At 56.0% G+C, this 9,955-nt stretch overlaps 1 protein-coding gene across 2 annotated transcripts; it reads right to left on the bottom strand.

Moving 5' to 3' along the window:
* Positions 1-279: 279 nt before the first annotated feature.
* IRX6 (iroquois homeobox 6) lies at positions 280-5,834 on the bottom strand. Of its 2 annotated transcripts, none has more exons than XM_032326331.1 (6): positions 5,699-5,834; positions 4,514-4,771; positions 3,701-3,810; positions 3,178-3,485; positions 1,683-2,294; positions 280-748 (listed from the first exon to the last, which is right to left on the bottom strand). In XM_032326331.1, the coding sequence occupies exons 1-6, from the start codon at positions 5,741-5,743 to the stop codon at positions 741-743; spliced, it is 1,341 nt and encodes a 446-aa protein (XP_032182222.1). In that variant the 5' UTR covers positions 5,744-5,834; the 3' UTR covers positions 280-740. The 2 variants fall into 2 exon arrangements, with proteins under 2 accessions (XP_032182222.1, XP_032182223.1); XM_032326332.1 differs by having other exon boundaries at positions 280-745.
* Positions 5,835-9,955: the final 4,121 nt, after the last annotated feature.

Genomic DNA, 9,955 nt, shown 5'->3' with positions numbered 1-9,955 from the left:
CTCCGACCTCCCCACCGCCCCCCCCACCCCCCAATGCACACTAAGCTTCCGGCCATCAAGCGGGTTGGCGAGTTAGGTACGGGCAACTTCAGGTGGGCGGCGCCGTAGGCGCCCGTGGCCTTGGCCGTAACCTCGCCAGTTCCTCTCCCTGCCGCGAAAGGGACCGAGGTTTTGCAGCTCCTGCTGCCCCATCCCCCAAATTCCTGGCCGCATTCCATCCTCCCCTCCACCCCGGCTTCTCCCAGCGCCCCTGGCACAGACTCGCCATACGGGTGGGGTTTGGTTTGATTATTTTTGAGGACACAAGGAATGGGGAGAAGGAGAAGACGCAGGTGGTCTTTAGGGGGCCAGGTCAGCGTTGAAGTTACACAGTGAAAGGGGGCGGGGTGGGGGTGAGCGGGAGGAGCTGCTTCAGACCCTGTATCAGGAGGAGGGAGGGAGACTTGGTATACGGAGTGAGTGCACGGAGCACACTCGCTCAGCCTTCCCACTTGGCGTTCCCCAAGGTGCCCCACCGCCCCCTCCTCCAGAGGGTCTGACTCCAAGCGCCTCCGCCTGCCTCTCCCAGCTCTGCGTGCAAGAAGAGCTGGTAGAAGGGTTTCTGTGTGTTTTGTCTGTCTCTTAGGCGAAGTGAGAGACCCCCCAGTCCCTGGCCAGGTCTCCCAGCTTCTGAGCAGGAAGGTGAGTTCGAAAAAGTAGGGCTTCTTTCCAAGATTCCTCCGCAAATCGCAGCCGTTGCGCTAACCTGCTGAGAGAGGAAAGGTTGATTAAAACCCGCAGGGCCGCTTGGTGGCGATTTCCAGGAAATCGGAGGTCGGCTGGTGTCTGATCCGAAGGGAATCCAAGGTCTAGAGGCAATTTGCTTGCCAGGAGGAACTTTTGGACCCCGTTCTGTGTAAATTCAAATAGCCGCACAACCCAATTTTCTCAGCCAGTAGCTAATCCTGAGAGAAATGACTACGAAGAGCAGAATCTGACAGTAATTGCTGGAGGCTGCCTGATTCTTGGGAGATGTCCCATTGTGGGGTGCAATTCCCTTCCACCAGGAAGAGCCAAGGGCAGGAGACCGCTGACTGGCAGTCACCACCGCCCCGCCCCCCCCCCTCGTTGGTGGGGGAGCTCTGGGGGATGAGTGCTCTCTGGGGACAGCACAAGACTCGGCTACCCTCACCAGGAGTTTTGTGCGCTCCCCCTTCACCCCGGGGGAGGGGGCTGCCAGCCGGACTTAACCATTGGCCTTAAGCCAACTCCATGTATCTGGCCCCTCCCCCCAGACTTCTTGGAAAGTCCTGGTTCCTGCCTTGCCCTAGCAAAACTCTTGGTACTAGCAAGGCTGGGGCCAGCTGCCTTCTCCAAGGGGCAGGCAGGGGACAAGGATGTCAGAGTCAAAAGGTCATGATGGTGCCCATCGGAAGCCCAGGTCAGAGAACTAGGTTGCCCATCTTTTCCATGACTTTCTAAGTAAGTTAACCGTCTCACCCTGAGCTTCTTACTATTACTTGGTTTTAAAAGGAGAGGAGACCGGTACTTTTATTTCTAAGCTCTAGTTTCGGGGAGTGCTGCGGGAAGTCCTGCTCTGGATCTGAACAGGGATATGCCCAGAGGCCGTGTGCCGGCTGGGCAGCACGGTGGGCAGGTGTCTTTGGAACAGACACACCCATCACCGTTGGGGACCCAACTACCTTCTGCTCCAGACGGGTACTGGCAGTGCACTGCAGGCTCCCTCCGCCGCGGGCACGGCGCACAGTTCATTGGCATCCCCTGCGTGGCAAAGGGGCGGTTTCCAAAGGCTTTGGCTACACAGGAAGGCTGTTCGCACCCGGAGTTTCTGGGGACCGCGGCGCATTGGCCGCCTGCGCCTGCAGGCTGTCCCGGAATCACGCGGCACTCAGGACTTCGCGGCCTGGGAGGGTTTGGAGTTGCGCCTTCCACCGCGCCAGCTGCCGCCGTGTGCGCCAGAGACCAGATGCGCGGTTTCTCGCTGCAGGGGTAGTGCATGGTCAACGTAGGGCCCCGGGGCTCGGCCCGCAGGAAGTCAGCTTCCCCGGACCGCGGGGGCTCCGAGAAGGAAAAGGGCCGCGCCGCCAGGCCGCACTCCCGGCGCTCCAGCCTGGCCTCCCTAGCGGCGGTGCAGGGCGCGGGCAGCGACTGGGAGTCTTTATGGAACTCGGCCAGCCTGTCCGTAGCTGTGGCTTCTGCCTCCTCGTCTTCGGCCTCCTCTTCCTCCTCCTCTTCCCCTAGGTCTTCCAGGTCACTCAGCCGGAGCCCTCGAGCCTCCTGGCTTGCAGTACCATCTGCAGGAAATCAGACGCTAGTGAGAAAAGCCCCAGGCCCCAAGGGAAATCCGCGGGAGTGCGCATCCCTGAGAAGCTTTTAGCAAGATGGTTCTGCACTTAGGGCATTCTTGGCTTTATGCACCAGGCTGGCCAAATCATCTCTTACAGTTGCCCCAGGGCTCAGGGACTTGCCCTTGGGAGTGAACAGAGGTCCTAGCCCCGCCCCACTTCTTGGAAGACTACTGCTTTCCGGTGCAAGGAAAGGACCACTTTTTACTGCCCAAGACCTGGATCCCAGTTTCTCCACCATAAAACAAACAGACACCCAAGGGGACTCCTCCATCTCCCCCCCGAATTTCCAAACCCACGGGTACCTGGTGTGTATTATTTAATTCCGCAAGTATTTACTGAGTGCCCTCTATGTGCCAGACATCATTAGACATTTAGGTCTCAGGAATTTAGGGAATACAGCAGCAAATAAGACACTTTTTAGTGGCGCTGCTGTTCCCCAAGGGGCAGACAGATCTCCAGTACCTTCTCATAGTGGTGACTATGGCAAACGAAATACAACAGACCGATGTCCTAGGGAATAACTGGGAAGCTAAATTAGCCTGGGTGACCAGCCAGGAGAGGCTTTTTCCAACCCACACTTCAGAAATCAAGAAGCAGTCCGTTATGTGGGGAATTCCAGGTAGAGGGAACTGTCCAGGCAAAGGCCCAGAAGTCTTGGGAGGAGGAGGGGGTGGGTACAAGTGCAAGAGTAAGTAAGGGAGTGACCCCTTAAAAGCTGCCCCACAAGGCGGCTGCAGAAGTGCAATGGACCTGATAGACTGGATAAAACCCTTTTTCCAGGATAAAACCCTGGAAAAACCCTAAGGCGGATAGTGAGCATTTCTGGTACCTTTGGTGTCACCGTTCAGACAGCCCAGGGACCCCTCTGCTGCACTCTCAGCCTTCCTCTCCTCCCCGCCTTTGTTCTTGGGCGCCCACGTCATCTTGTTCTCCTTCTTGAGGCGCCGGCGCGCGTTGGCGAACCAGGTGGACACCTGGGTGAGGGTCATCTTGGTGATGATGGCCAGCATGATCTTCTCGCCCTTGGTGGGGTAGGGGTTCTTGCGGTGCTCGTTGAGCCAGGCCTTGAGCGTGCTTGTGGTCTCCCGGGTGGCATTCTTCCGGCGGCCCGTGCTGCTTAACTCCACTGTTCCATACCTGGGGAGGGAGAGAACCTGTCACAGTTCTGGGTCTGAGAACCTGGGGCTGCAGGCAGGAGACAGTCTGAGGCCTGGAAATGAGGGGTTCAGGGCTCCTTCCTCCTCAAGCACCCTCCCGCCCCACCCCTCGCAGGCTCTTCGCAGATGGGCCCTGTGGCAGGGGAGCGGAGGAGGACTTGCAAGGCCGGCTACCCATGCACCCCCATGCCTTACCGGTCATACTGGTACTGCCCCAGAGTTGGCTCATAGGGGTAATAGGCTCCCGGTTGCCCCAGGCCAGGTGTAAAGTTCCCTGCAGCCTCTTTAAATTCATACTGCGGATTCTGGTGGGGGCGGGGTGGGAAGAGAGAATTCAGGACACCGGGTTTCTGGAAGAGGCTGGGTGGTGTAGTTGTTAAGGGTCCCTGGGGTAAAAGTCTGGTTCAAATCCCAGGGCCACTGGCTACATGGGCACAGTTGTTTAACTGCTCTGTGCCTCAGCTTGCCCTTAGTGTCTGGGAATAACAATAGTACCTGTAGGGTATTGAAGAAGAGCGTTTGGCAGAATTCTTGGTGCAAAAGAGGCAGTAGTTAAATATTAAGTCTTACTAGTAGGGTTACTACTTGTGACTCCTCCCCACCCCCTCCCTGCCAGCTGGGGAACTTCCCTGCCTTACTCCTTCCAGGGCTATTTCAAGGCCTCTTCATATCTTTGTGACTTTGGGTGAGGTATTTGAATACCCCTGCATCTCAGCGTTCTCATCCATAAACTGAGCCTACCTCTGCCGGAGTCCAGAATTAATAGAAGCACAGATGTTTTAAAATCAGAATGGCTTTCCGCAAAGTAAAATGCTGCAAAGATGTGTTTTCTTCCCCACCTTCCCCATGGGCTATACACAATCCTACCCATCTCCTTCCCTCCTAGTTTTGCCTGCTTCCTAGATTCTCCCTGGAGATAGCACACTGAGTTGCCCTCTTTGCTGCAGTCAGGGCCAGTGGCCCGACGGGTCCTGGAGCACAGACCCAGGCTCGGTGCGGTGTACTCACCAGCGCTCCGTATAGCGCAGGCGGCTCTGGGCTGTAGGGCAAGTAGCCTGGGTAGCTTGGGGCAGCTGCGGCGGCGGCATATGGGGCTCCATAGATGCCCAAGGCTGCGCCCAGCTCCGGCCGTGCACTGCCCAGCAGCCGACCGTCGTAGGATGCACAGCAGAGGGCGGCCGCCGGGGTGGAGCCTGAGGCCACATCTGGGACGGAGCGCGGGGCGGATTCGCAGCAAGTGGCACTGGAACTTGCAGACACCAGAAACTATGGGGCGAGAGAGGTGCACTGCCCGATCCTGCCATCATTCCACATCGACTACATGCCTCCGTGTTTGGAGATTCGGCTGGGATGGGAATTATCTTAAGGCCCAATTTATCCAAACTGACCCCTTACAGATACTCCTAAAACGTTGCTAAGGCTCCAGGGTCCCAGGGGTCCAGGTGAAGAGAACATTCTGAAATGCGAATTACAGGAGGCCAACTCCGCTGGTTCCCTCGCCTATCCCTCCTCCTGCCTACCCCCCACCCCCATCACAGGATCCTACAAAGGTAGAGCTAGAAGTTAGCCCTGGAGACCACCATCACATCTTACTCCTGCTCCCATTTTACAGATAGGGAATGAGGACCAGGGAGACTTGTCCAAGATCACAAGGTGGGTCAGAGGTCAAGTTGGAACCAGACCCCACAATCTGGGCGGAAGCTGGACAACAGCCATGGGTGTCCCCAGAATTTCCCCAAGAAACCCTTGTCACTGCATAACACCCATCCAAATCTGGAAAAATCGAAGGAACCAGAAGCAGAGAGCTTGCACCCACTCAAAGAAGGGAGAGAGGATAAGAACAGAAGTCAACAAGCAAACAACTGAAAAATGGTGAGGTGGGCTCTCGGGGTCACCTCCAATATCTGTACAATAAGGCAGCCTTGTCTGGAAGGTATCGATATGCAACCCACTTCGCCGAGCGCGTGGTCGGTGCCCAAGTTTCGGGTCACACTATTTTCCAGCTTGCCCTGGGGGAATGGAACGTTCTCGACCAGAGATTAGGGGTGTCTGAGAGGTCTGTAGTACGTCGTACCTGCTCAGTCTGGCTTCCCGGGAGACTCATGCGAAAGGAGGGCGCCCAGTGGCGGGCGCGTGCACTAGGCACACCCACCCCCCAAGTCTGCCCCCATCCCCCATGGAGGCACTTCTTACCTGGGAAGCGCCGCCATACGGGTGTCCAAAGTGCGGGAAGGACATGGTGGCTGTCCCTGGACCGCCTTCTTCTCCTCTTGCGAGTTGCCGCCTCAGCCCCGCGATTCTGCGCCTCCTGCCTTGCGCCGCCTCGGTTCCTTACACGGCAGCGGGTTCCCAGCGCCGGATCCTCCGCCCGCTTGGCACCACTGGAGGCAGAGCCGAGGGCAGTCCGGCTGCCGAGCCCTGCGCTCCAGAAGGCGCCCCTCCGACCCGCGTGGTCCGGAAGACAGAAGGGCCCATGGATGGGCAAGGAAAGGGAGAGGATGCGGGTTCCCAAATTCGCGCGGTGGCGAAGCAAGGTGAGGCGCGGCGCGGGGCTGTGCGGCTCCCGAGGTGTCCCAGTCCAAGGTGGCCAGAGTCTCAGTGTGACGTCACGGTAATCCCGGGCCGCCAGGCGGGCCCCCGGGCCCTGGGGCCCCGGGCCACCAAGCGTGCCAAGCGCAGCCAGCCCGTGCGCGCGCGCACACTCTCACCCACACTCACACTTGTTCGGGAGATTTGTGCAGCTGGTGAGGAACGTCAAAGACCCCGACCCTCTCTGCTGGGCGCTGGATCCTACCCCTTTTCGCCTTAAGCTCACACGCGCGCGCGCGCACATACAATCTCTCCAAATTACCCGGGAGAAGTAGGAGAAACGCCTCCCTCAGTGCCGCGCAGGCCCCGGGCGCAGCTCGTTTACCTCCTCCCCTGCGGCCCGGAGGAGGAGAGAAGCCTGCCGGGCCGCGAGGGGGGGAGAGAATACAAAAGGAGAGATAAGAGAAAAAAAGAGGAGAAAAGTGGGGGAGAAAGGCAAGAGGGAGAAGGAGGAGGGGAGAGGAGAGAGATGAGGAGTCTAAGTGAACAGAGGCGCGCGGGGGAGGGGCGGGAACAGGGGTGGGCGAAGGCTGGGCGGAGGTTGAACACTGGCAGGTGGAGGAGAGCGGCGGCTCGGGGGAGAAGCCTCCAGCCCCGCTCCCCCGCCCCTCTGTTGCGGGAAAGTTTCTTCTCGCCACAGGCCCCGCACTCGTTGGGGCCGCGCCTGGGCAGCGTCGGTGCGTCCCACTGTCCCGGCCGTCTTTGTCTTCCGGAATCTGGTTCTCTACCCCAGCCTCCCCAGGACTCTAGCTAGATCCAGGCTCTTCGAGCCCTGGTCTTTGCTAGGGTCTCGACCCTGGGGCTTCTCGGCAGCCTTCTGGCCCTCGAACTGGCCGAATAGCGCCCCCTCGAGGCCAAGGTTCAGTTCCCCTCGCACTCCGCCTGGAAATGCGCTCCGTCTGACCCTTGGCATCTGCAGGCGGCGGGCGTACACCCCACGCATCTCCTCGGAAGGCGAGGCTTGGTTGGTGCTTCCCGAGCACCGACCGCCGTGTCCACCCGGGAGCCGGGGAGCCACAGGAAGGCGCCGGGGCCGAGCTGCAGCCGCTGCGCTCCGCTGGGGGTGGCGCTGGCGAGCCGCGGTTCAGCGCGCGGGGATGGCGGCTCGTGCCCAGCGCTCCGCGGCGACGCCGCGGGGTTGGGCCCGGCGATCTGAACACCTCCCCCCTATCCCAGGGGTCCTCAAAGTGGCACTGAGGGGCGGAGGAGCTCGTCTGTGCCGGGAGGGATCTGCGTTCTCTAGGCCTGGCCCCGGACCCGCGGCCTCTAGTTTGTGAACACTGTAGATTATGAGCACCTAGAGGCTTAATCCCCAGTCCTGACGTTGTGGTCCGGGTGCGGGTTGCGGGGGTGGAGGGCGAGAAAAGGGGCATCCAGTCCGGTGGGGGGCGGGTCTTCGGGAGATGCTGCGGATATCCAAGTGGAACTCTGGCTTTGGGGCTGGCAGGCCAGAACCCTCTGAAAGTCTTCCTTCCACTCACAGGGTCAGGGCACTTTACAATGTACAAAACGCGCTCCCAGGTCCTCGCTGCACCCTTCCTGCAGGAATCTGGGGGATTGGTTCAAGGGCCCAGTTGTATTTTCTAGCTGAAACGCAAGAACTTGTAGCCCAGAGGTCAGACACAACCTCCTGGTCTCTGCCCTGCATTTTTGTGAGGCGAGGAGGAAGCCCAGTGACCAGGCAAAGTCTAGGGCCTGGCCCAGGATCCCTGGCTGCAGAGTTTTCCGCTGGAACCTTGCAGAGGGAACCGGTAAGCCCCTGAAGTCAGACACCTCTTTGGAACAACATTGGCTCCCCGCCCCCCCGACCCCCCCAGTACAGGTGGGGCAGAAGGGGCCAGACTCTATAGATCTTGGAAACCCAACACTCCTCCGCTGATTCCTGATAGGAGGGCAAGCTTCATTCTAAATACTAAGGAGGTTTCCCTGCTGCTGCCAAGCGTTCTTACCTTGGAAAAACCTTGCGTTCAACCCGGGGAAATTCCCAGTTAGAAAAAGAATTATCTTTACCGCTGCATTGATTAGTGATAAAAAGGCCCCGTAATAGATCCCTTGATTTTTTTTTCAAGATGCACTTTGCAGCCATCCACACATTTGCAGCTTGGATACATCTATTTTTTTTTTTTTTTTAAGTAAGAACTGGAGAGAATTCATTAAATTAGTCCCTTGGGGAAGATTACTGCTAATTAATTAATTGCAAACATTTCCAGAGGGAAGGTATGTCAATTGTAAAGTAATAAAATTAGATAGTTGAAATACTTACTCAGCAACTTTGATTGCCCATTCGTTCCTAAGCAGATTTTTTTTTCTTTTCTTTCTTTCTTTTTTCTTTTTTTTTTTTTATGACAGAAAAATGGGTTGGTGGTGGAGAAAAAGCATTAGTTATGTCCCCTGGCGATCTGGTTGCAAAGGAGAAGCTACCATATAGAATGTATTGATTTTTCCCTGATTTATAAGACCTCTGCGGTATCAATGCTGTGCGCAGGGCCTCCGGGCCTACCTCTTGTCTTTGCTCTCTAGGATTAGAGAAAAAGCAACACGATTTTTCAGGAGGAAAAAAAAAAGATTGAAAGAGGAAAAGCAGCGGAGAAGTAAATTGGGAAGGTAGGGCTCTGATGGTTCCTGGGTGTTTTTCTTCTTAGGTAGAAAAGGAAAACAAACCAAAGAGCAGGTTTTCTGTGAAGGAAGCTTTCTATTGTCTTCAAAGTTACTTTACAGTGTCAGAGTGTCTTGGGGAGGAAGGCCGCCACTTCCAAGACTGGAAAACCTTGATTTCTTATTCCTTTCTCAGGGAGAGGCTAGACCCACAGCAAACCTACCTGGTGCCCCTGGGGTTTGATTGTGACCCGCCCCCCCAGCACAAAGTGGGGTCCCCTAAAAACAGTTCGTATCAAGTGTGTCCCCTTCCCATTATTTTCAGAGCCTCATCACAAAACAGAGCCAGTGGGTTAGACCAATGCAGCCCTCTGTCTGGCAGCGACCTCAGGTTGAAACAAGTCTTTCTTGGAAAGTCTGGTTCAAGGAAGGGGTCACGGAATCTGTTCTCATTCTCCCGGCTGTGGACAGGCGCTCCCTTTGGCAGCTGAGGGCTCCGGCTTCTCATTGCTTTGTTTACCGCTGATTAATTTAGTTTGGGAAAAATGCCCAGTTGAGTGTGTGTGTCCATCTAGACTTGTACTTGTACAGACTTATGAGAGGCAGACCCTCCCTGTTATATTTGAGGGAGTCCTTCCACGCAAAAAGTATTTTGTACAAATGGCACAGATCCTTTTGTTGTATTCTGTACGCGCTCTGATATTTCCTCTAGCTGCTCATTAAAACAAATATGAATAAAGCAGATGGTCAGAGGCCTACTTGGAGCACGGAGAGGATTCGCCCACATTGCTTATTTGAAGTTCATGTTCCTCTGCTTTAAATTCACCGAAGGTCTTGAGCAGGCAGAGTAAAGCCTGTGTCTTTGAGCCAGAAACAGACTCTTAATTACAGAGAACAAACTGGTGGTTGCCAGAGGGGGGTGAGTGGGAGTGAGTGGGGGATAGGGGAAATAGGTTATGGGGATGAGGGCACTTGCTGTGATGGGCACCAGGTGACGTACGAAACTGTCGAATCTCTATATTGTACACCTGAAACTAATACCACACTGTATGTGAGCTAATTGGAATTAAAATAAAAACTTCAAAAAAAAAAAAGGATATGTCTTTGACAATAAACTTGAATCCAACACACACACACACACACACAGAAATCCTATTGTACTATTTTGGGTTAAATATCCCTCGTTTCCCGACATTTTATAAAGACAGAAGTTTTTACAGAGGGTGGGGTTGAATAACAAGCCAGAAATACTCCAAATCAAGTTCC

The sequence above is a fragment of the Mustela erminea genome, chromosome 19 (genome assembly GCF_009829155.1).
Source record: "Mustela erminea isolate mMusErm1 chromosome 19, mMusErm1.Pri, whole genome shotgun sequence".
NCBI classification, from domain to species: Eukaryota; Metazoa; Chordata; class Mammalia; order Carnivora; family Mustelidae; genus Mustela; species Mustela erminea.
Note: the sequence above shows the minus strand (reverse complement) of the source record. Positions and strands in the feature narration are given on the sequence as shown.